General features: G+C 53.0%; 2 protein-coding genes across 6 annotated transcripts in view; one reads left to right on the forward strand and one right to left on the reverse strand.

The window, feature by feature from the left end:
* Nucleotides 1–288: 288 nt before the first annotated feature.
* On the forward strand, nt 289–10,326 carry SNN (stannin). 2 transcript variants are annotated; one of them, XM_061152850.1, is made up of 2 exons: nt 289–389; nt 7,144–10,326. In XM_061152850.1, the coding sequence occupies exon 2, from the start codon at nt 7,226–7,228 to the stop codon at nt 7,487–7,489; it is 264 nt and encodes an 87-aa protein (XP_061008833.1). In that variant the 5' UTR covers nt 289–389; nt 7,144–7,225; the 3' UTR covers nt 7,490–10,326. The 2 variants fall into 2 exon arrangements, with proteins under 2 accessions (XP_061008833.1, XP_061008834.1); XM_061152851.1 differs by lacking the exon at nt 289–389 and adding an exon at nt 696–717.
* The window catches only part of TXNDC11 (thioredoxin domain containing 11), a 59,905-nt gene continuing 45,531 nt past the window's right edge, over nt 10,253–24,626 (reverse strand). For all 4 annotated transcript variants that reach the window (XM_061152845.1, XM_061152847.1, XM_061152849.1 and 1 more), the window contains 5 exons: nt 21,274–22,066; nt 18,885–19,027; nt 18,305–18,414; nt 14,750–14,830; nt 10,253–11,012 (listed from right to left, as the gene is read on the reverse strand). In XM_061152845.1, coding sequence (XP_061008828.1) covers nt 10,370–11,012; nt 14,750–14,830; nt 18,305–18,414; nt 18,885–19,027; nt 21,274–22,066 — 1,770 coding nt within the window. In that variant the 3' untranslated portion in view covers nt 10,253–10,369. The remainder of the gene's footprint in view (nt 11,013–14,749; nt 14,831–18,304; nt 18,415–18,884; nt 19,028–21,273; nt 22,067–24,626) is intronic.

The following is a 24,626-nucleotide window of genomic DNA, read 5'->3' on the forward strand; positions in this document are numbered from 1 at the left end:
AAGCCTCTCGGGGCTGGAGGCGGGGGTTCCGGGCACGGGGGCCCCGCACCCACCCGCGCCGAATCGCCGTGCGCCGAGGCCGAGCCCGCCCCCCGCCCCCAGTCCTGCCAGCTGCGCGCAGCCCCCGCCCCGCCTGGGCGGCCCGCCTCGCGCGCACGTGACCCCGCCCCGGCCCGCCCCGCCCAGTCGTCCAAGCGCGGGTTCCCATTGGCTACTCAGGGAGGGCCCCGCCCCCGTCCGGGGGCGGAGCCGGAGACGCCCCGCCCGCCGCAGAGCGGGGCTCCTGCGTCCGGACGGTGCGCGGCGGCCGGACCGGGCTGGCGGGCGGGTGGAGCCGGGCCCCCGGGGCTACTGCGGGGCGATCGGGCCGGGCTGCGGACGGCGCCATGGTGAGCGGAGCCGGGAAGGGTCGCGGGGGGTGCGGGTGCCGGGTGCTTGGGCTCGGCGGGGCCCTGCAGAAGGGGAAGGGGCGGCCCCGCTTGGGGTTGGGGCGCGCGCTGGGAGGCTCGGTGGCGGGCTGGGGGTCGCTGCGGCGGGGGAGGGGCCACCTGGGCTGGGGGCGCGGCTTCGGGGGGAGGGTCTGTTCCGGGGGGCCGCGCCCGCGGGCGGGGGTTCTTTGTCCGCTGCGCTGCGGAGAGATCGGGACAAAGGAGGCGGCGGGGGGCGGCGGCGGCGGCTGCTTTGCAGGGAGCGAGTGTACCCCCCACCACCAACGCAGTGCGTGCCCCTCACCGCGGCCCGCAGTTCGGCGCCCCAGGCCGGCCGCGGGGCTCCTCGGGACACTTAGAGATTTTCAAAAATTAACAGGAGGCGGGGATCCTGGCAGCCTTCGGGGTGGTTAGGAGGAATCCGGGGGGTAGGAGAGGAGGTCCTGGCGACGTCTGGCGCCCGCTTCGCAGGTGGGGAAACTGAGGACTGGCTGCGAGGTTTGGTGCCCGGTTCCGTCGGCGGTGACTACGAGGCGTGGGCATGACTGGGTCTCGTGGTCGCGCCCCCCCCAAGCTTCCTCCCCCAGTCAAGCCAACTGGAATTGCCTCTCCAGCTGTCGTTCCCCCTCCAGCTGTCTCCCCACCCCGGGCCGCATCCCTTCCTCTCTCCAGCCTCTTCTTAGCTCTTTGGTAGAGGCGGGGAGACGACGGAGTTGCCTGGCAGGGTTAAATGAGAGGGTGCGTGGAGCGCGCCTGGCATCGCGCCTGCACGTCGCCCGCGCTTGGCACGCGGGATCTGCCCGGGCGCTTGTCATCCCCGTGTCCCCAGTATAGAGCTCTCGGCCCCAGTCACCCAGACTGCTCTGATGGGGGCGGACTGGGCTTCACTTGTACCCCTTGGCCCCTCAAGCATGGGAGCGGGGGAGGTGGGGGTCAAATAATATGCCATTTGAGTGTCAGAGTTGAAATCCCAGATTCTGGATCCGGGGCTGCGTGGGTTTGAATCCCTGTGCAGTTACTTTCCAGCTGTGTGACCTTGGACAATTAACTTCTCTGAGCCACAGACTCTTGAGGCTGAGAGGTGATGATCTGTGTGAAGTGTTTAGCCCAGTGTCAGGCACAGAGTAACCACTGCCAACTTCTGTCAGGCATCTACTGTTATTACCAAAGTTGTCCGGCAAGTGGGCCTACCCTGGGGCAGCCTGTGAGAATGACCAGTGGCTGATTCACAGGGCGCGGGCATAGCAGACTGAGACTGACCTTGGGGCAGTCCCTGGGGCTCTGCCTGCGCCAGCTTCCTCTTCTGCACAGGGGAACCTAGAGGGTTCTGGTGCGAATTTCCTCTTCGGGAGGACCGTGGTGTGATGGGTGGGTGGTGGAAGGTGAGGTGACACTGGACGCAGAGCTGGGCACAGCGCAGTTAATCTCTCATCCGCATCGCCACTGTCCTCGCCCTGACTCGTCGAGGGCAGCTCGTCGAGGGCAGTGGCCTATGTGATGCTCCCTTGGGTCCGGACTCCGGCCCAGGCCTGGCACAGAGCAGATATTTCACTTGCCCCCTTGACGGGCCCCACCTTCCCCAACAGTCCTGTGTTCCTCATCAGAAACTGGGCAGGAAATGACCCCAGTTTCGGGGTCCCCCGAAGAGACCAAGCGGGGTTTGTTGGGACACCTGACAGATGGCTCTGCTGGGGGAAGGGGCATGGCTTAACTGTGTGGAGGTGGTTGGCCCCCTGTAAGCAGAACAGTCCCAGAAGGTAGCGGCTGCAGGGCGGGGGTAGCTAACTGGTGTCCAGCTGGGCCGGATGACACTCGTGATGTGCCCAGTTAAGCGAGAAGAAGGTGGCAGCATGTCCCCTGAGGAAGGTGCTATTTATGGCACTGGGCCTGGACCCGGTTTTGTACCCTCCTGGGAGCAGGTCCTTTGGAGAGGGGTTGCTGTGAGGGGCCACCCTGGGGTCTCGCTGTCCTCCCTGTGACACCCAGGAAGGTGTGGGGCCTTGCGACTACAAACCTGGTGGTTCCATAGGCCTTTTGTCACATTTCTGATCACTTCTCAGCCTCCCCACAGCCTGGCTGGTGAGGCCAGGGTCTCGTTCCCATTTTGCAGGCGGAGAAACTGAGGCCGTTAGGGGCAGTTTGCTTGGCTGAGTCACAGTAACTCATGATATTGAGTGGAGGGGTGGAATGGGATGAAGAAGGGGACTCGAATTGAATCTGTTGTTGTTGGAGGTTGAGGCTCCACTGGGCCTGGGGTGTGTGAAAGGACCTGCAGAGTGGGGTTAAGGCTTCATTTTGGGGTCCCCTGAAGAGGCAGAGGTGACACAGCCAACCTTACATTGAGGAAGACCTAAGCGGTGGGCCTCTGAGGACAGCAGGATAGTGGGAGATGCCTGGCTTACTGGTGGCCGAGGCAGGGACGATGGGGGGCCCGGGTGGCAAGCTCAGAGGGGTGGTGTCTGCAGGCATTGGGCATTTACATCTTGTTTTTCCAGGAGCAGTGAGTGAGATCCCAGGGAGGCGGAGCGGGAGGGCGGAGGGAGGGCGGAGGATTGGCACTGTGTGTTTGGGGATCCAAATGGCCTTGGGCCTCCAGCGCCAGCCTCCCTCCTGACTAAGGGAGCTGGCAAGGAGCTGCTGTGGAGGTTGGGGGGAGCATGGCCTGCTGCCCACCCCTAGAGTGCCTCAGCTGTGCGCTGGCTCCAGGGCTGGCCTGCCCCTTGCCCCCTGCACTTGGAAGCCTCTGCCCTTTGTTCTGCTGGGCCCCACTTTCGGGTCCCATCCCCCATGTTTCTGCCCAGGTTCACTCTTGGATAATCCGCTCAAGCTCCCCACACCTTAGTGTCCCCACCTGGGAAACTCAGATAGGAACCCTAAGCAGCGCTAGCTGCCAGCTTGTTAGGAGGATCAGACGGTGGTGTGGAATAAAGTGTTAACCACTTGGATGAGTGTTCTGAAGGGGTCCGGGTTTCCCATGTACCATTCTGGGCATTTACCCAGCCTGGGCGTTTATCCTCCCTGTCCTGCCCCGTGTCCTTTCCTAGCTCAAGGTGAGGGGTCAACTGACTTGCAGGAGACAGCTTAGCTTAGCAGGAGGGAAGCCCGGAAGAGATGGAGCCATCGGTAGGGTCCAGCCCAGGCCGTGAGGGTTGCGGGGGGGAACCAGCCGGCTTCAGGTTGCTCTGGGATCTGCATCTCGGTGACATCTTCCCTTCCCCACAGCCCCTGTGGGGACAGCTGCCCCTCTGGGGGCTCAGGTCAGGCCTGCCTGGGACCCACTTGCACATGTGACTCCCACCTCCACGCTCAGGCTGCAGCCTGTCCTTCCTCCGTGGTAGCTTTGAGATTCTGGGGTGTTCAGGGGTAGGGGCTGCCTAGGCCAGCTGCCTAGGACTGCTGCTCCCCCCGGAACTTGGAGTGGTGGGCCAGCAGACAAGTATTGAGCACCTGCTGTGTGCTGGTAACAGGGCTGGGGCTCCAGCAATGGGCAGGATGAATGGCACCCTCCTCCAGGCCCAGGGTCCACTGTGGGAAGGAGTAGGCAGCCAGGAAAGCACCTTTCCTGACCCAAGAGAATGTCAGGTGGCAAAGAGCACCGGGAAATAAGAGGAAGTAAGACAAGATCGGGGCCAGTGGTCCGTGCGGGGGGTGGGGGGCGTCTGGAGCCTGGGAGGTCTGGGGAGGCCACCCCCCTGAGAGGCATCTTCTGAGAAAATTCCCTCTGATGGGAAACAGCCAGTCATGGGACGTGCAGGGAAGAACACCGCAGGCAGAAGGAACAGAAAGTGCAGAGGCCTTGGGGAGGGAGGTGGGAGGCAGGAGGGTGTGAAGAAGCTGGGGAGGCAGGGGAATTTGGATTCTCTGCCAGTACCGGGGAGGGTTCTGAGCAGGAGATGACGTGACCAAATTTTGTAAAAGATGGGTTCTCAGGAAGTACTTGCGGAGGGAGTGAAGTAATAAACACACACTTTGGGGGTGGGGGTGGGAACTGCGGCCAGGTGTGACTGTGGCCTGGTCACCGGGCTCTGTGCTCCCTCGAGGGAGATGCCCAGACCTGGCTCCGCCCCCTCCTCCTGGCCTGGGGTGCCTGAGCCGGTGGTGGGGGGAGCAGACAGGGTTTAGAGGTCACCGCCCCTCTCGGAGGGTCCCTTGGAGCTGGGGCTGCCTCTGCGTCCATTTCTTCATCCGTCCTGGGGCCGCTGGTTCTCCCCCAGGACTCTGGGGGCACTTCGGGGCTGCCCAGCTGGTTTGGCCCCCGGGGGGCCCCATCCCCAAGTTCTTGCTGCCACTGTTTGATTTCTGACTTCCTGTCCCCGAACCCGCTCCCTACCCCCCAGTCTCCAAGCACACACACTTCCCCTTCCGAATTGATACTGACTTCCCTTCTGGTCCAAGAACCCAAGGTGGGGGCAGGCACCCCAGCAGGCGCTGGACACCCAGGAGGGCGGGTGGAGAGGGACTGGCAGCTCCGGGTGCCCCCAAGTGGGAAGAGAGCATGGGGGTTGGGACGGGTTTTCCTGGTGCTGCCAGCAGGCTCTAGTGGGGGTGGGGTGGGGGGAGGGGTCACCTGTCCTACCTGGAGGCCTGAGAGGAGAACGGGCTGAGCAGAGCTGTGGAAGCTGATGGCAGCCCTGATGGTGGCACAGAAGTGTGTAGGGCCACCTCTGGAGCAAGTAATGCCAGCCTGGTGCTGACACTGAAGCCAGGGCGGCAGACTGAGATGGGTGCCCTGAAGGGAGGGAGGGAGGGAGTGCAAGCCGCAGGACCAAGGGGGCTTCCTGGGCTGAGGGGTCAGGAAGGCTCCCTGCCTGGGCCGGACCTAACCAGGGCAGTATTCTCAGTCTCCACATGATGTTTGTTTGGGACCTTTATTTGGAGAGCCGTCCCCAGCAGTGGGGGAGGTTTAGCAGCACACCTGGTCTCTACCCACTACGTACCAATAGCAACCCCCCCCCATACCAGTTATAACCCAAAATGTCTCCAGACATTGCCAGATGTCCCCTGGGGGGCACGTGAGAACCACTGAGCCAGGGGAGCAGAGCATTTGGGCAGAGGGACCCAGCTGGGCAAAGGCCTGGAGGTAGAAGGGAGGTGGGGTCAGTGGGAGATGAGCAGGGGCTGGGGCTGCTTCGTATCGGATCCTGAAGGTCACTGTAAGGACCTGGGGCCTTTCTGCTGAGTGACGGGGCGCTGGCTGCAGTGGTCCAGGTGGACCAGGGAGCCTGTTGAGAGGGATGACAGCAGCCTGGCCCGGGAGGTGGTAAGAAGGGCACAGACTCCAGGTGTGTCGCCCCCTCCAGCCCCAGACCCCTCTGCCAGTGTGGGGGTGGGAGCAGGGCAGGAATTTTCTCAGGGCCTGGTCCCTGGACAGACTCAGGGACATTGACTTTGCTGCCCAGAACGTGGTCCTGGGGTGGGGTGGGGGGAACTCCTTGGTGTGGAGGAGAATCATTGCTAATTAAGGCTGTCATTGCTCAAGGATGGCACTCCATCCTGTTTGGAGGGGACACCTTCCCCTTCCATCGCTGTTTACCTACACTGATGTCAGTCTTCTCCAAAAACAGCAGCTTCAGACAGCTGAGCACCAACTCTGCGCCGGCCCTGTGCCCAAGGCGCCCTGGGCTCTCCTGCACTCTCATAACCACCTGGCTGTTACTATTATTTGCTCCATGTGTGGTCAGACGTTAAAAAGGGCTGGGTCTGGGACCCAGGGGAGCCACCACCTCCAACCTCAGGGGGCTGTCCTTGTCTCCCCCCTCCTCTCCCCCACCCAAGCCAGCTGATCTCCACTGGCTGCATGTGGAATCTTCCCGGTCCAGGGATCAAACCCCCTCAGCTCCTCACGCTTGCTAGCGGACCCCCCTGCCTTCAGAGCCTTAGCAGATGGTGGCCCGCTGCCAGGCACGCTTTTCTCCAAGGGTTGACCTTCCCGCATGTCCCAGCATCACCTCCCAGGTGTCTGTCGCCTGCCCTGCCCAGTTTAGCCTGGTGGCACCTGGACCCCTACGTTCCCAGCATGACTTTCCTGCATTTGTAGTGACAGGTGTGTGGCATATTGACCTGTCTGGCTCTTGCACTAGACGCTGAGCCCGGTGAGGGCAGAGGCCAGTTTGTCCCGCTTCCCCTGTGCCCTCCTCAAAAGTATTGCTGAGCCAGGGCAGCGACAGCTCCTTTGGGAGCAAAGGCTGTCACCGGCTGCACCCTCTCACAGGTGTACCGGAAGGCTTGCTGAGCTGTATGCTTCCCCGGTCGGGGCTGATGTCACTTCCCTGCTTTCGAATCCCTCGTCTCTGGCTGTCTCAAAGCACTGGCTCCTTTGATCTGTGAGCACTTGCTAAACACCCAGTGGTGCTGGGTTTCTAGAACAGTCATTCACCTGGAACAGACGCTCTCTCAGCCTCCACCATGGTGGGGTCACAGGTCTCGGGTGCCGCCTCTCCTGCCTCTCAGGTTCCCTGCTTGAGGGACTGGCTGGCTGGTAGCTGAGGCACTGAAGGTATTAAATGGAAGCAGCTGGGGTGAGCAAACAACGCCGGTGGCATCATGAGCCAAAAAAACCAGCAAACGCCAACCGGCCTGTTTTTCACTAGGATGAGGGCGGGCCCCGTCAGGCTTAGGAACTGATTAAAAATAGACCCAGTGGAAGACCCAGCGAGAGCCTGTGAACCATCAGGGTCCCCAGCAGAGTGTCCCATCGTCTTGCTTTGTCTTTCAGGGCTCTCGGGTCCAGCCTTGCTGAGCCGTCCCCACACGAGACCTTCCTGCGGAGCCAGCCCCTGCCCCCACAAGCACTGACCATGTCTATTATGGACCACAGCCCCACCACGGGAGTGGTCACGGTCATCGTCATCCTCATCGCCATCGCGGCCCTGGGGGCCTTGATCTTGGGCTGCTGGTGCTACCTGCGACTCCAGCGCATCAGCCAGTCGGAGGACGAGGAGAGCATCGTAGGGGATGGCGAGACCAAGGAGCCCTTCCTGCTGGTGCAGTATTCGGCCAAGGGACCGTGCGTGGAGAGGAAGGCCAAGCTGACCCCCAACGGCCCTGAAGTCCACGGCTGAGCCGGGATGCGGAGGCTCCTGGGCCCGTGTGTAGCCAGCCGGGAGAGGCGTGGGAGGGGCGAAACCACAGACATGCCTCCGCCTAAGAGGAAGGGTTGATACTTGCTGGCATGGCCTCGCCAGGCTTCATCATCGCATGCACTGACTCCCGGGGCCCCAGCGGTCCGGATCTGGGGCTCGCTGGCCCTGGGCAACCCCTCGGCGTCCTGGTGGGACTGCCCATTGCAGGCAGTGGGCAGACCTGACCTAGCCGGGGCTCTTGGCCCCGCAGCGCTTTTGTTACTTGAATGTTTAGCTGAGCCTGTTTTTGATGGAGCTACTACTACTGTAACGCGTGAACTCACAAGCCTGTGAACTGTAAATAGGCCCCAGAAGCACGTGCTTAAGCCTCTTTTGCTGATTTTTAAAAATATCGCGCATAGAGCACATGGGACTGTCCGAACTAAGGCTAAGCTGAGTCAAGATAGTGGGGAAGGGTGACTTTAGATGTGTGAGGCCCACATGGCACTTGGCAGGGGCCTCTGATACACGTGTGTGTGCGCAGAGGACGTGACATGTCAGTGTTAAGCCTCGCAGCCGACCCTCCGGGGTGCCTTGGTGGTTTGCTTTATGAGCGATGAATGGGAGCGGCGGCGCGACCCGCCCCCGTGCCCCGCCCCGCTAGCTCCTGGTAGATGAGGTCGTTAAATGTCTGTTCCCTGTTGCTGGTGGAGCGATTGCAAGGAAGCTGCTGCGGCTGCTTGGGAGCCGGTGAAGGACGAGTCAGGGCACGAGTCCCGAGTCCCGAGGCTGCCAGGCGTCCCAGTGGCAGAGCAGTTTCTGGACACCCCCCCCCCCCCCCGCCGCGTGGTCTTGAGCATGCTGGGCGCCCCGCCCCCCACCCGGCTTTAAAGAGCGCTGGCTTCGCTAGAAAACACCAGAGCTGCCGCCTTCACCTGGTATCCGAAACCCTAGTGGCCCAGGAAGGGGAGACAATGGCGGTTTTGGTTTGTTGTATTTAATGTTTTCTGCACTGGAGGAGGGCGGGGCTTAGTTGCCCTCGTTTCCCCCTCCTGCTCTTTTCACAGATCTGCTTCCTTTCCTCTCAGATTCCCATACACCTGCTCGGTTTCACTGTCCTCAGAGGGCCACCGACAAGGGGGTCCCCTGACCTTGCTCTGAGAGTGCCCAGTGTCGTTTCTTGGGTGCCTGAGGAAGCAGGAGCCCCAAGCAGCCTGTACTTAAGCGGGTGGGTCCGGGGAGAAGGGGCTTAAGGTTCAGGACTTGGTTTTTGCAAAGATGAGGAGCTGGATGGCCATCGACACCCCCCCACCCCTCCACGGTGTCCCTTGTGTGGACTTCAGTGAACTCGGGTTTTTAATTACACCACTGTAAACAATCCTAAACGATTATTAGATGGTGATTTGTGTCCACATCCTCGGGATAAACGAGGCCAGCCCTGGTGGAGCTGCAGAGCACTGGCCCGCAGCACTTGAGCCTCCCGCGGCAGCAGAGGTGGGGAGCACCTGGCTAACCCCAGGCTGCCCCCGCCCCGTCAGAGCTCCCCCGCAGAGCTCTGGCCTCCTGGGCATGCTGAAGGCAGCTCCTCTGGCCCCAGCCAGATCTCCCCTAAAAAAGTGAACTAATCCAACTTTCTAGAACCCCTAGGAGAGAGCTTAGGGAACACTTCTTTTAGCAGTGTACCCCTCAATTAAGGGTCCAACCTTAAATGATAGCTAGCAGGGAGGGGAGGGGTAGCTAGTTAAAAGACAATCTGAGCTGAAGGCAGGATTGAGACAGCACAGGAGGCTACTGAGGGATCCTTAGAAGGTGGCCGGGCTTTAGAGCAGGGGAGATGCTGCCTTTGGTCCCCACCTGGGGATGGCCAAGTGTCAGACTGGAGACCAGCAGAGGCAGCTCACAGGGTGTGGGCTGGAGGGGGGTGTCAGAGGTTCTAAAGGGGTCAGTTGGAAGGTCAGGGAGGTGTGCTTTCTAATGGAGGACATAAAACTGGGGCAGGTGTGGGGGTGTCTGATCCATTCCCCTCGCGTTTCGGAGCTTCGGGCTTTCTACCTCTACTTTCTGCAGCTGGCGGTCAGCACCTGAGGCTGTCTGTCCTTCCCCCAAGTAACCGAAGCACTTGCCTTTTCAGTCCCTGAGCCTGACCCTGAAAACGACCACCGCCTGACTGTCCGGTTTGCCCTGAGCTTCTTACCATGCCCGTGTGGTTTCAGTTTTGAGAAGATGAAGCATCACTTTCTCCTTAGTTTCACTCTTGGAGGGTCCTTATCCCTTGACGTCTATGCCTCTTGCACCAGGCGTATCAGCATGGTGTCAGTGCCGGGTCAGGGGCACAGTGGGGCACGAGCGGGGTCTCCGGGGGAAGTGGAAGGACCCATAGGACTGGTGACCAACCACACAATAGCTCTCACTGTTCTTCTTTGTCAATAGCTACTTTTTTTAGCATAGACACCAGAGCCACCACTCCAATGGCTCAGTTAAGTTATGACCTCTCATTGAATTCTTTCTGAATAGCCCAACTGTTGCATCCAAGTTTCCTGACTTGTCAGTCAGGACGTTAGCCTTTCATCCTGCGTGTCATGGCAGAGCAACAGGAGGGGGATGGGGAGGGAACTCCGACACTGAGCCACTGAAACAGGGACTAACTTTTCTGACGAATCTTCACATGGACTGTGCTACTGTTTTTGTCTCAAAGCTACCAAATTTGTGCAATAAGTGGAGGGGATGTCACCCCTGTTCAATAAAAGCTGAATGACATTCAAGTTGATTTTCTAGACCACTGAGAAAATCTTTATTTACAATAAATTTCAATAAAATTTGCATAAATATATTCCCAATGTACAGTTTTCTCCTTTGATTTCTTCATGTCATTTTCCAAAGTCAGTCTGTCCGGTTCTCGGGGCTCCTCTCGGAGGCCAGCGTGGAGCTGACGTTGGCAGGCGGGGGGGTGCTGGTGGGCAGCCGGGGGGCGCCCGGGGGCTCGGGGTGCTCTGAGCGCGCCCTGCTCGGCGGCACGCGGTCGTCCGCCCCGTCCCTGCCCTCCAGCTTGCGCTCCATGGCGGCCACCAGGATCTTGAGCCACGTGTTCTCCGTGAGGAGGGTCTCCGAGGCGTCGGCCAGCTCCTGGAGCCTGCGCGCCACGCCGTCGAGCTCCCGGGTCTTCTGCTCGTACAGCGCCCGCAGCTGCTCGCTGTGCAGCCGCAGCAGGCCGTGCTGCCGCTCCAGCGTGTGCTGCTGCCGGAGCAGCCGGTGCTCGTCCCTGCGGGCGCCGGCGAGCCGGGCCTCCACCTGCGCCTGCGCCCGCTGCAGGGCGCCGATCTCCGCCCGCAGCTTCCGGACCTCTCTCTCCAGGTGGGCAATGTGCCCCTGCTGCAGGGCCGCCTCGCTCTGAAGACACTCTGCGGTGGGAGGGCCAGCCAGGTTCCCGCGGGCAGAAGCCGGGTCTGAGTGATGCAGGATGAACCGCAGCAGGTTGGGAAGGGTGATGGGAAGGTCTTCAGGGTATTTCACACTTAGGTCCTTTCTGGGGAGAAAGGGGGAAGGAATGAAAGATCACACAGCAGCGCCTATGTTCTTAGTCTAAAACCAGGGTGCCTGCGAAGGTCAAGCTGCTGTTTCCTACCAAAAGGAAGTCCGCACGGAAAATGTCATCCGGAAAAAAATGTTCTACACAGCTGAGGATGTCCCCTGTGCTGGTTCTGTAATTTGGTAGCTGTAATTGGTGGTTTATCTCAAAGGTGTGTCTGCCTCTGAGGACAAAGAGCTCAGGCTCTGTTCACAACCTTCCAGGAAAGATAAGAGCTCCCAGGCCTAAAGCCAATGGTGTGTCAGGAAGAGTGTCCTGGGGCCAGATCGCCACCATATCATTCTTGTGGCCATCAGCAATGCTGGGTGAGATGGGGAAAACCTCCAACACTCAGCCTGGCTCTTGAGCAAGCATTTATTACACATTATCTGAGCAAGAGTTCTCAACTGGAGTGACTGTAACCCCAACCCTTCGAACACACACCTGGAGATACTTTTTATTGTCATGATGGGGAAGGTGTTACTGGAGCCCCACCTTTGACAAACAGACTGAAGAAAGAAGGTTGCCCAGCCCTAAGAAAAGACAAAAGGTGTTCTATCAGAGGGTAGCCCTTTCCCTATGAAAGAAAATCACAGGGAAATTAAAACCAGATATGCCCCATTTTATGTTTATGGAAACTTTCAGGTAAATGGAATAATTTTTTTAAAATTTTGGGGGTAAGCACATAACCATGTCTTCCTTTAAAGCACAGTTTCCTTAATGTGTAAGCTTTCTCCATTGGGGTCTCCCAGCCATTCAATCGACAACTGAGAACTCCCTGGCCCCTGTGAGGAGCAGGCGAGGATGGGCAAACAGAGGTTGGATCTGCCCCCAAGTTCTGCAGCACAACCTGGTCTTCGAGGACACAGCAAATGTGAACCGTCCCCAGCAAAGAGCTTAGTGTGTGTATCTGGGGACACAGGGCAGAAAATGACACTGGTAAGCATGCTGTTTTTCAGTGTCTGGAACAATCTCCATGAACCTATCTGAAGGGTGTGCTAAAATACTTTTGAACTCCTTAAGCAGCAAGGACACAGAGCATCAACAAGTTGCTTCCCAAATGGTAACTGTTTTGCAGGAGTGGTGGTAAAGGTCCCACTGTTTATCTGACTCTCCTGGAAGTTCACCAAGAGCACGCGTATGCACCTCTAGCACGTAATAAAAGGCCAAATGCAAACTGGCCAATGGGCTATAATACAGAAGGAGGGCAGGCTGCTCCTTTAAAGAAGCAAGGTCCTTCCCCAGGGGCCATGCTAGAGTGAACAAACCCCTTCTACTTCTAATGTGCTTGCCCATGGCCAGGCCAGAGCACCTGCCTTGTGAAAGGTCACACAGAAGACATGATGGAACAAGAGTGGCTCTGAGATTCCCCTGAGTGGGAAGGTGGCCCTGCAGGAGAAAGAGGAGGCCCAGGTTGCACACTGCAGCAGATGACAAGCTCTCTCCTACGGTTTCACTTTCATGATTATTAAATCCAACGTGCTCATTGAGGGCAATTTGCAAAGGGTGTAAAAAGCACACAAGAGGCATTCACCAGACCACTTGGAAGCCTCACTCCTGCAAAACCATCACCATCAACGCCTTGATACCTTCCCTTCTGCACTCATTTTAACCCAGTGCATGTGTAAATTTATATTTTACCAAAACGCATATGCACTTTTACATTCTCTTCACGAAAGATAACATAAGCATGTGACTGTGAGGACGGTCTCTTTTGCGAGTTGTCAGCTCTCTGCCCATCTACCTTCTGAGTAAACTGAACATTCACATTGGACCAGCTAGAAAGGAGCTTATTCACTTCTGATTACCATTTCTTTTTAGGAAATAAGAAAAAAATTCTGCTCCAGGGCTGCACTGGTGGCTCAGTGGTAAAGAACCCGCCTGCCAATGCAGGGCACATGGGTTTGATCCCTGATCCAGGAAGATCCCACGTGCCGTGGAGCAGCTGGGCCTGAGCGCCACAACTACTGAGCCTGTGCTCGAGAGCCATGGAGCGCCAACCACCGAGCCCACGTGCCCTGGAGCCGTGCTCTGCCACAGAAGAAGCCACAACAAGAAGCCTGCGCACTTCAACTAGAGAGCAGCCCCTGCTCGCGCAACTAGAGAAAACGCACATGCATCAACAGAGGCCCAGCACAGTCAAAAATAAATAAATCTTTTATAAAAAAGAAAATTTCCATCCCAGGGCAGTAGGACTTTGGTTCTCAAGCGCTCGCTGTTGAACTAGAGCTGGACTAGAGCTGGACGGTCTTCTCTATTCAGTACCTACTTCCTTGACTTTTCAATTCAGGGAAACAAGAAGGGGCTGCAGCACCCTCCCTGCAGGGCAAGGGCGACTCCCTCGGGCGGCCTCAGAGCGAAAAGCGCCCAACCCAAACACGAAACCATCTAGCTGCTGGGAGCGCCTTCGTGCAAAGGCATGTGCTGGGTGTTATGACTTCACTGCTTTTTCAAACTAGGCTTGAAATTTGAAAAATGAGGCATTAATCTCCACACCCCACCTCTGTCTCACACAAGGTGAAACTGCTTGTGTCCTTGTCCACGTTTCCTTGACTGTGTGGCACTTGAGATGCTTCTTAGAAAGAAAAAGGCTCATCACCACACAGTGGTGGAATGGGGTGAGTCACGGTCTGTTTTTAGTGCGTGATCTGACAAGACCCTACTACCACAGAAAGTGTACCAGCAAAAATTCTTTGAGATAGAGAGGAAAAACCAAGGAAATGAATCAGTACACACGAAGGAAGCACTCTCCTTAGAGAAACACGCGAAGCACGACAGTGGCTGCAATAAATAGTAAAATCAAGTGCCGGAAAACAAAAACACGTGAGTGAGACAGCATTACTAAACTCATCCTGCGAGTGCTTTTCCTGAGGAGATATTGTCAAAGCCATGTGACTGGGTCTCTCAGGACCCATCCTTTTAAAAACAAAAAGGAATTTATACAAAGAGAACATGTGGTTTGTCAGGCTTTAAAAGGCCAAGAGTTAATTTCCTTTCTACCAAAACATCCGGATCCATGTTCGCTGACCGCCAGGTCGGCGTCCTTTCGCTAACCTAACAGCCCATCCCTGTGCCTGGGCTCTCAGGCAGGGTGCCCTGATGGCTGACCTTGCAGCGCCCTTAGACGAATATGAAGAGGTCAAGGTGACAGCCCTTGAAGTGACATTCACGGGGAGAAGGCTCTGTGAGCCCTAGAATGGGGGTGCAGTGGGTGGGAGAGCCTGTTTCCTCCCTGCACCAGGGAGCTGAGGAAGCCATCCGCAGGGCTCAATGAGAAATGAATGACTCACACGGAAGCGGGCAAGTCGGGCCTGAGTCCCCGAGCGCCCAGCCACGAGCTACTGTTTTGCCCACTTGAACCTGGGGCTCTTTGCTGTCAATCTCAGCACACACTGTGTGCTCATAAGGCCAAGAAGGTGAACCAGTGCCAGTGGCCACATTCGTGCTTGTGTCAAATACACTCCGGGAGGGGCACATTGATTAAAACCACTACACCCGACACCGCAACACCAAAGCCCTTTCCCCCTTGGTCCCTAGTGGAACATGTTTCAAACAATGCATTTTATTCTAAGTACTTTAGTAATATATAATGATTTACGTTTCACTTCTGTGAATTACCTCAAACCCTTTCATTTTCGGCAAAAGAATCCCATCTGCCCAAATACTAAAAAAAAAAAAAAAAAATTCAGCATTACCTGTTACAGGGAAAAAATAAGACAGTCGGAAGACGATCAACCATGAATTCCCAAGGAAGATCATTCTGAGATACATCGATCCTGGCAAAGGGAAAGAACAGGAAGCATAAGAGAGTGGCCCAGGAAATTCCAACCTGGAACCTGAAAGCATTTTCTCAAATAACGTAAGGACCAGGAGCACCGTGTGCGCCACACGGACGGGCCCCGGGCAGTGAGCACACCCCTGGCAGGCACAGCGCCCGCGAGAAACTCCGAGACTTCCGGGACAGCCAACTGCTCACCTGACTCACTGAGGGAAAGGCAGTGGGGTGCTTTTTATTTTTTTTTTTTCTTTGATGTGGACCATTTTTAAGTCTTTTATTGAATTTGTTACAATATAGCTTCTGTTTCATGTTTTGGTTTTTTGGCCAGGAGGCACGTAGGAGCCTAGCTTCCCAACCAAGGATCAAACCTGCACCCCCTGCATTGGAAGGTGAAATCTAAACCACTGGACCACCTGGGAAGCCCTGAAATGTAACAACGTCTTGAAAGTAAAAGTGAATTCCAAACAAAATAAAAAAGCCTGACACCTGACAGGTAGTCCACCTAACTGACAGAATGTGGGCAAGTACGTAACCCGTGAATCAGCTCTGGAAGAAGAACATCACTGCGCAAAATACATCAAGCTTCTGAAAATGTAAGAAAACTGGGAATGAAAGATAACAGTCTATATTTTGTAAGTCTAAACAGAGACCAAAAAAGTTGTACTTTCTTAGCAGATTTTACATTAATTTTCTAATACAGGAAGTGCTATCTGGGCTAAATTACCCAACCTGTGCGTTTGCTTTCTGCTGAACTAGCTGGAGGCACCTCTTTAGCCGGCACTGAGCTGGACCTGCAGGAGGGCCTGCCCACTCGCCCCTGGGACTGCTCAGCTGAAGCAAAAGGAACATCCTAGAAGGAGGAAGTGGACCTAGGCCAGGTGTCAGTATTCACAAACAGTACGTACAAAAGATGGAAATGTTCTGAATCATTAACTCGACAGAAATTTTCAGAATGTATAATTAGGAGCGGGAGAAATCAGTGCCATGCATTTGTCCAGAAGGATGAAATTCACTTAAAAAAAATGACATAACCAAATCATAACGGTTTTAAATAGTTTCACTAACAAAACAGCACTCCCGCCTCCCCCTGTGAAAGGCTACAGAGACCATCAGTCCTTTTTTTTAAGCAAGTGGTTTATAATCAAACGCTTTTTCTCCTGATTTTTTACTTCGACGAAAAACTAAACTGTAAAATCAAAAAAATATATTTGTAAACATCCCCTCAGAATCCCACTGGGCTTATCAGGACCTCCTTTCTGCCATTCCCATTCAAGTTCTGGTGTCCATGCCTACATACTCTAAAGACCAGCAGTCGTATTTCATATTCTATTCTTTTCAAAATTAACTATATGAAAAGCATTGTTCTAATGAAGAGGTAAAAATCCCATCAAATGCTCAACCATAATTTATGTAACCATTTTTCTCCTGTCAGATATAAATAACACTGCAATGATGAGCACACGCTTCTCTGGGAGTCCCATTTCCTTAATTCCCCAAAGTGAAACTAACTGGGTCAAAAGTACATAACCATTTTTGTGACTTCTTACAAATGGTGCTAAAATGTTTTCCAAAAAGCTTATGCCAATTTACTTTCTCTATTAGCTACATCTGACTGTGCCAATTTCATTTGATTTTATCAACACAAGATCCTACCAATGGGAATTCCCTGGCGGTCCAGTGGTTAGGACTCTGCTTTCACTGCCCGGGGGACTGGGTTTGATCCCTGGTCCGGGACCTGAAAGCCACATGACGTGGCCAAAACAAAGACAAACAAAAAAAGATTCTACCACTCAAGAGCATTCATTAATAAACATAAATGACATTTTGTTATTGTTTAAATTTACATTTACTAGATTATCATTTCCCTACTTGTTTATTCACTCTCTCCTCTTAGGTGGAAAGTCTGTTTTGTGACCTTTCTTTCACACTGCAGTCCTTCTCAGCTGTTTCTCCCTCCATCCCCCACTTCCTCTGTGGTAAAACATACATAACACAAAAGGTACCATCGTAACCATTTCTAAGTGCACAGTGCTTTCATAACGCTGTGTAACCATTACCACCACCTGTCTCAAGCTCTTTCATCCTGCAAAACAGGAACTGACCCCACTCGACAACCACTCCCGTCCTCCCTGCACCCCTCGGCCACCGCCATTCTGCTTTCTACCTCTCTGACTCCGACTACTCTAGGGGCCTGGCGCAAGGGAAACCGCACACTGTCTGTCCTTCTGTGTCTCCTTTCACTTAGCATGGACATCCTCGAGGTGCACCCATGTTACAGAACGTCCTTCCTAAAAATTTTAAGGCTGAATAATATTCCACTATACATACAAACCACATTTTGCTCTCAGCAGTTCTCTTAAACCACTTTAATTTCTCAGGGTCTGGAGTATGAAGGCCTGATTCTGAATCCTGATCCCTTATTTACAGGTCGCTTGACTCTGGGCAACCTGCCTGATATTTCTGTGTCTCAGATTCATCCTCAGTAAAAAGAGAGTGGTGATCACACCTGTTCCACTGACTGTCCTAAGGATTATATCAGATAACGTGTCTATATAAAAGTTTCACAGCACAGTAACTCCTCTAGTGTGGCTCTAAATCATTATTTACAGTATACACAAAAGGAAAGACATACATGCTGGAAAATACAGCTCTTGTCCTTTTGTATGTCGGTCTTCTGTATTTTCGTTGCACATTTACCTAGTGAAATCTGTTCATCTTCCTTTCACTATTTGGCAAGTTTCCACCTCTCAAAGCAACCAGCAAATCCAATATTCTATTTTCTGTCACTTTCTCTGATTTGATCTTTTATATTTAATTCTACCTATCTGAAGGGGTTTTCTTGGGGAGGAGGGAGAAAGACGATATAGCTTAAATTTAAATAATTTTCCCTCCCAACTGCCTACCTTATCCAAAAACTCTTTGAGCATTGTTTTTTACAAAACAGTGATTTAAAATTCACTTGTTTAGTGAAGATCCTACATACAGTGCCACGGAATCACACAACTAGAATACCACGTGGGTATTAGCCAATCTTTCCTTTTCCTTTTAGGAATAAGGAGGGAAACAAGGCCTGGTGGAGAGATTCGCTCCAGGTCCCAGGGCTGGTTGACAGTATGTCAGAGACTGGCCCCCTTTTGCTGGGCCAAGGCCCCAGTGATGTATATTCCAGAAAGCTGGCTACTTGGGGGGCTGTCTAAGCAAACAGGTCAGCACTGCTCCCACAGAAACACCCTCGTGCTCCGATGAACTTGATCAGGGCAGAACACACTCAACATTATGCAAGGAACACTCAATATTCATCAGGAAGACTCTGGCGCCAATGAGGTTTTGCTCACAGCTTCCCGCTGACAATCAACCCTGTCTTACCCAAGTCCACAGAAAACTGGCAGACCCTTGCAAGCCACGTGGCTAAGCTGGAAGGAAGAGTAATGAAGGCACCCAGCCCAGCGTGCAACAGCATGGGCTTCCTTACCTCGCCACAGTGAATGTGTCTGAGGGCAGGAGCCGAGCTAGCTGGATGAAGACGTGATTGAGGGCTGGACAGAAGCCGCACCACTGTGCGTAGTAAAGTAGCAGCACGTCCTGTGGGAAGAAGTTGGCTGTTACTGCGCTTCTGGGGGTCCTCATTGTCCTTAGAGCCCGGCAGGCATTCCATAAATGCTGCTCATGCACAAAGTACAGTGAAACCTTGATCTCTGGGTATTTTTAAAAAATATTTACTTATTTGGCTTCCCTGGGTCTCTCAGTTGTGACATACGGGATCCAGGTCCCTGACGAGAGGTGGAACCCAGGCCCACTGCACTGGGAACTCAGAGTCTTAGCCACTGGACCACCAGGGAAGTTCCTGGTCTTTTGGTGTTTTCAATTATGTGCTTTTTAAGGATGCTTTGCAATCACAAAAGCACCATGTAATTCACGCATGTTCTGCAATAAGGCTGTCATGTGGTCAGTCTTTTGTACGTCAGCACCAACTGCTCCACCCATGATTGCAGCTTTGGAAATTATTTTAATAGGGACAGATGGCTTGATTTCTGCCTCGCTCGATTCCATACCTGTTTCTGAAGGACTACTTCCCAGAAGGTATCAGTCGTCACTTCAGTGATTAAACGCTGAGAAGTGAACTGGGTAGAGTCACTTCCAATAAGATGCCTTTTCAGAGGACTGTAGAGAACGCTGAAGTTTTGAATGAAAGACTCTAAAAATAAAGAGAAAATGAGATCAGCTCTTCTCTTGGTATAAGGAGAGTAGCTGGCCCACTTTAAACTCGACACTTTAAAAAGTGGGCTGGCTTCACAGGCCCACATTTTTAACACTTTATGTACAGGCAGAACTCTGAACAAATCCACACAGGAGGGGACAGGGGGTTTGTATTGGCTGTAGTAACTCAGCAGACAGCACTTTAGCTAACAAGAGTTTCATGGTCTACTGTGCGTGGGCTAGGAATCCGACGCTCTTTTTTTCTAACACTGGTCCACAAGACACCAGAGACTGAGTAAGTCATCAACAAGTCACCATTGAGATTTCAACCTACAATACCAAGACCTTTAAGCCTAACTACCGATGCAGTGACTGCACGAGCTACTGTAATGTGGGAGGTGTTCACTCATTCATCTGAGGGTGAGGAGCTATGGTCTGTGTTTCCTTTACTAAAGTTCCTCAAGTTTCTTCTTTAATTAAAAGGTTAAGAGAAATAAACAACTATATTTAGTGGGAAAACAGCATAAATAAGGCCCATAAATAATCCAAAACCCTAACTTGAACCAACATTTTTACCCTCCCCACCGACGACTATGTCTTCAGATTTCTTTGTTTCATCTGAAGCAGCACTAATCTGAGTTTCATTTCTTTTTTTTTCCTTCTCTCTCCATTCTGAGGTCCTAGTGAACAATGGCAGGCTCCACGGAGGAAGGAGGAAGGGAAGAAGGCTGAGTGAATACTAAAGAGAATCAGTCATCAACATCTGAATGACACTTAGATGGTTTTTTGAAACATAAAACCCAGAACTGTTCACTAATTTGAATGAGGACTGAATTCTGAAACTGCCCCAGAGACGGCTGACTTGAGAGTCACCTCTCCAAAACAACACGTTGGATGTTTTTGTATGAAGACTTTGACAAATTTTGTCACCAACCACAAGACAGAGAACAACAGAACTAGATGTTTCAGAGTAGATACAGAAGATGAAAAGAAATCAGAAGACGGCTTCTTTTAGATCACCCTTAATTCAGCGTGCACCCATCACGAGCTCACTGGATGCTTGAATATCAGCACAGGACGCAGGAAAATCCAATCAACGCTTACTTTAAAAATACAGGCTTGTTTCATTTTAAGAAAACTCAGTACACCAAAAGGTAACTTCAGGCAACATGAATGAGGAGCAAGGTGTGTTATCAAAAGTGGACGCACTTCATTAAGTGACTATTCACGGGGTTTCTCTACACACTCAGGAGGCTTCATGTTTTAGAATATAATTTGATGTAGGAAAAATAAATCACCATTTACATAAGTCTTTTCAAACGTGTCTAATGTAGGAAACAAGCTTCATCTGGACTTAAAAGACAGCACTTAAAGTGACTAATACTTAGGGGTTTTGAGTTTACTCTTACTTTCATGCTCTCCAAAACTTGAAAATGAAAGGTGGCCCTCCCCACCACATTCCTCCTGTCTCCACTTGGCAAACGCCGACTTTCCCCCATGGTTCCACCAAGGCTGAACTAACACAGCTTTTGAATTCGCACTTCCTTGTCTGCACATCAAGGATGTCAGCGAAGCCCTGGGAACAGGACATGTGGGCTGGGTCACTGCCGCTGCCAGGCTCTAAAGGCAAGCTCGCGGGGCTTTCCCAGAACGGTGATTGACCCCCTTCCCAACCCAGCCCCCAAAGTGGGTCTTGCTGGTTTGCAATCTGACACTTGTTTATTGCACTTGACACCTGCTTGTTCCCATCTAGGCACCCAAGGTCATAGCAGTATTCCTCGACTTGCTAAAAAAGAGCAGCAGAACAAATTAGGTCTGGGGGCCCTGATATGTAGTTAAACCTGCAACACAGAAGGGGCCAGGCAGTTCTGTCATTCCGCTGCTTTCTGTGAAGCCCCTGGCAGGGCTGTTCATCAGCCCCGGGGGAGTTACCATAAGACCCACTCGCCACCACCCTGCCCGTCACTGTGGCCAGGTTCCCACCTTGGAAATGCGGCAGGCACTGCCAATCTGGGATGCTGGACTCTTAGCCCCCAAGGGCTAAGTGACCAACTTGTCCAGAATTCAGAGTTAGGAAGTTTCTGTTTAACAGACAAAATTAGCTTCTTTTAAAAAATTACGACTGCAGTGTGAAGATTTAAAATGAGCTAGTAAGAGCCAACCGTCATGAGATCCCTAAATAACAGTCGCCTATGGAAAGTTAAGCAAAGTGTTAGGCTTGGGGAAGGAAATGGCCCACGGTACCTAGGGTGAACTTCATAAGAGCCTGTTTTGGATCCAAGATATAGTGAGACTCTTCCTTCACGTCAACGATTGCGGCAAACTCCTTCACCCGAGCGGCGCTCGGAGCACCCAGCCTCTCCGCGTACAACCAGAACAGATTGGAGTCCAGAAGGTAGATGTTTAGGGTCTTGTTGGTTCTGCAGCTCAGGCCTGTGAAGCTCGAGCTGTTTGCCTCCAGCTCAGGAAAGAGATACCTGTTCTCCTCAATGTGAGGAACAGAGCCCAGGCTCTCAACCTCGCATTTCTTCTCCAGGGAAGAAAATGCAATGGGCGGGGTTTCAAAGACACCTTGTTCCGAATCAATGAAGCCTGCTACGCCCCTGTTTATGGTCCTGCAACATGCGGTGTAGTAGCTGAAAGGGCTGTAGAAACTTAGAAAATTGCTGCATTCTATGCTGCCTGATGCCACGTGATAAAAGGTTTGCTCCTTGAGGTAGAAAGAATCCAGAGCTGCTGCCATCTCGAAGAAGCTGCACTGGGGCACGGTGACCGAGCTCGGCCTGAGGCTGCCGGCCGTCTGGTTGACACACAGCTCACACACATTGTGGGTTCTGGAGATGGAGTGCCACCGCGGCAGCACCACCGTGTTGCAGCAGGGTGACGCCGTGATCAGCGGTGGGTCCGGGAGCCGGGCTGGGGGCTCAGGTGCCAGGGACTTGAACACCGGGGTGTCCACTCGTCGCAGGTGCTGGAGGAGCCGCTCCACCACCTGGTCCCCATGACAGTTGTTGTACTCCAAGGCCACTTCGGTGATCTGAAACACAGGGCGGAGTGCGTGAGAGGCGTGGGGTGGGGCAGGGGACCAAGGAACTGACCCCAGGGCTCACAGGCCTGATAAGCATCCTGTCTGATTCAGAAGGAAGAGCCCTGGCCGGAAACAGCAATAAACAGGAAGCTGTCACACCTAGAGCTATTAATAGAGAGGTCTGGGTCACATTTCAGATCATGTCACTCTGTTAACAGACACCGAACCACCTGTTTGGAGACAGAAGGGGTCTTAGAGGGAGACGTCTCAGCCTATCACATGATGGGGTGAAGCCGCTCGCCCCACAACATACGTCTGGGTCGTCGAAGAACCAGGAACAGCATCTAAGTCTCAGCCCCCAGCTGAGTCACCTGCCTTTATATCCTGAAACTCCTCCAGAGGAGGGCTTCATTCTTCCTCTTAAATATAACAGTCTAGCCTAAAAAACTCGCCAAACACCTAACAAGTAGATCAACTATTTCACGGCATCTATGTTTCCAAATAAATTCATGCACTAGAGGAGCCCACGAATTCAACCTGTTCCAAACCATACTCCTCCATTTTGCCTTCCTGCTCCTGCACCACCCTCTCTGGAAAACGGCACCATCAAAGCAGAAACATCAGCCAGCCCTCAGTTTCTCCTCGCGTCACCCATGCCTCCAGTCCGGCCAGCACTGACTTGGGCAGCGTCTCTTTTGCATCCTCCCGGCCACTGCCTCGACGCGGCCTCACTCCTCACAGACCGCCATTCTCTCCCCCCGCCCACTGAGCCTCCACACTGCCACCCCTTATTTTTATCTTATTTCAGAGGAGCATGAGGCTCCTCTGCCAAACGACATTCAATGGCTTCCCTTCTGGAGGGTAAAACCAAATACAGTCTGACCCGAGTCTGCCTTTCCAGTTGGTCAGGGCCTCCTCTCCCTGACAAGCCACAACACTCTCCCCAAGACCCTACACCAGTGGAGGCGACCCCACCCCAACCTGGGGAGAGGCAGGTTCCGCATCTTTCCGGTCCTAGAAGCCTTTCCCAGAGAGCCTCACAACTGTCTGTCGAGACACCGCTCTTCCCCACAGGCTCAGGGGTCCTCATGGGCAGGACTGGGCTTGATTTATCCTGCTGTCCCCCGGAGCCTCGCCCAGAGCCAGGCTCGTAACAAAGGCTCGATAAACACCTGGTGAACAGAGGGCATCTCAGGGGAATGTACACACTCCCGCTTCTTGGTGAGATGATCCGCTTTACCCTGAGATCAGTGTTAGCCATTTAGATTCAAGTTTCATTCCAGGACTCTTCTGTTTCCAAACTCAGGACCTTTCACCACCCAACACCGCCCCAGTTTAATGCAAAAGATGAGCAAGACATTCTAATCCAGAGGCACTCATACTCCCTAAAACAGAACTGTACTAACTTAAGTCAAATCCCGCCATGGTTAGTTAAAGGGTGTTAAGTCACTCAGGATTTTGTTTCATTAAACAGGGTGCATGTGTGTGCGTGTGTGTGTAAAAACCATTTAGTACGTGCTTTTCCAATTTAAAAGAAAACCCATATTTTATAACACATGATACTTATGGACAGAGTTAATTTAAGACACATGTGTTTGTACAGAAAAACAAATTATTCGAATAGTTCTTGGGCATAAAAAAGGTTACTTTAAATGATAAAACCAGTGTTTTGGTCCCCCCCTCCCACACACACATGTACACACAAGAACATCTCAGTCCTTCTTAAAGGGTAAGGCTCCAACAGCACATTATACTGAAAAGTTCAAGCCTATGTGATTAATAAAGCGCCCAGCTGCCCTCTTGCCTCATCTTGGTACTACTTTATATTCAAAGACATAACAGATCACCACCCCCAGGCCCCCACCAAACCCACAAAAATTCAAGTACAGTTAGCCCTTCATATCCTGTATCTGCAATTCAAACAACATGGATCAAAAATATTGGGGGGAAAAAATTTCAGAAAACAAAGTTTGAGTTTGCTGCACTTAGGCAACTATTTTCATAGAGACGGACAAGACGGGGGTTCGATTCCTGGGTCAGAAAGATCCCTGGAGGAAGGCATGGCAACCCACTCCAGTATTCTTACCTGAGAAATCCCCAGGACAGAGAAGCCTTCCAGACTATGGTCCAAAGGATCATAAAGAGTCAGACATGACTGAGCAACTAACAGTCACTTATACAGTATTAGGTATCGTAAGTAACCTTAGAGGTGATTTAAAATACACAGGAGGACATGCATAGGTTATATGTAAATGCTATGCCATTTTACAATACAGAACTTGAGCATGTTTGGAGTTTGGGATATACGGGGGTCCTGCAACCAAACCTCCATGGATACCAGGGGATGGCTGGTTGAAAACCCCACATTTACTACAAACAACTTTAAATACTCTTAATACTAGAGCATCTTAGGTCTTAGTTCATAAAATAACTGTGTAGTGAAGATTTTCCAAAGAAATGAAGTCATTACTTCAAGTCCTCTCTAATCAGAATCGACAGAGCCATCTCACTTCCTCTTCTTCCCTCCTCTAAACCACAGGAGCAGCGCCCACTCAGAAGGCCCCCAGCA

Source organism: Dama dama, chromosome 10 (genome assembly GCF_033118175.1).
Source record: "Dama dama isolate Ldn47 chromosome 10, ASM3311817v1, whole genome shotgun sequence".
Lineage (NCBI taxonomy): Eukaryota > Metazoa > Chordata > Mammalia > Artiodactyla > Cervidae > Dama > Dama dama.

Bases quoted from the DNA above. Each gene is read 5' to 3' on its own strand.
- SNN (XM_061152850.1), top strand. From the start codon at position 7,226: ATGTCTATTATGGACCACAGCCCCACCACGGGAGTGGTCACGGTCATC.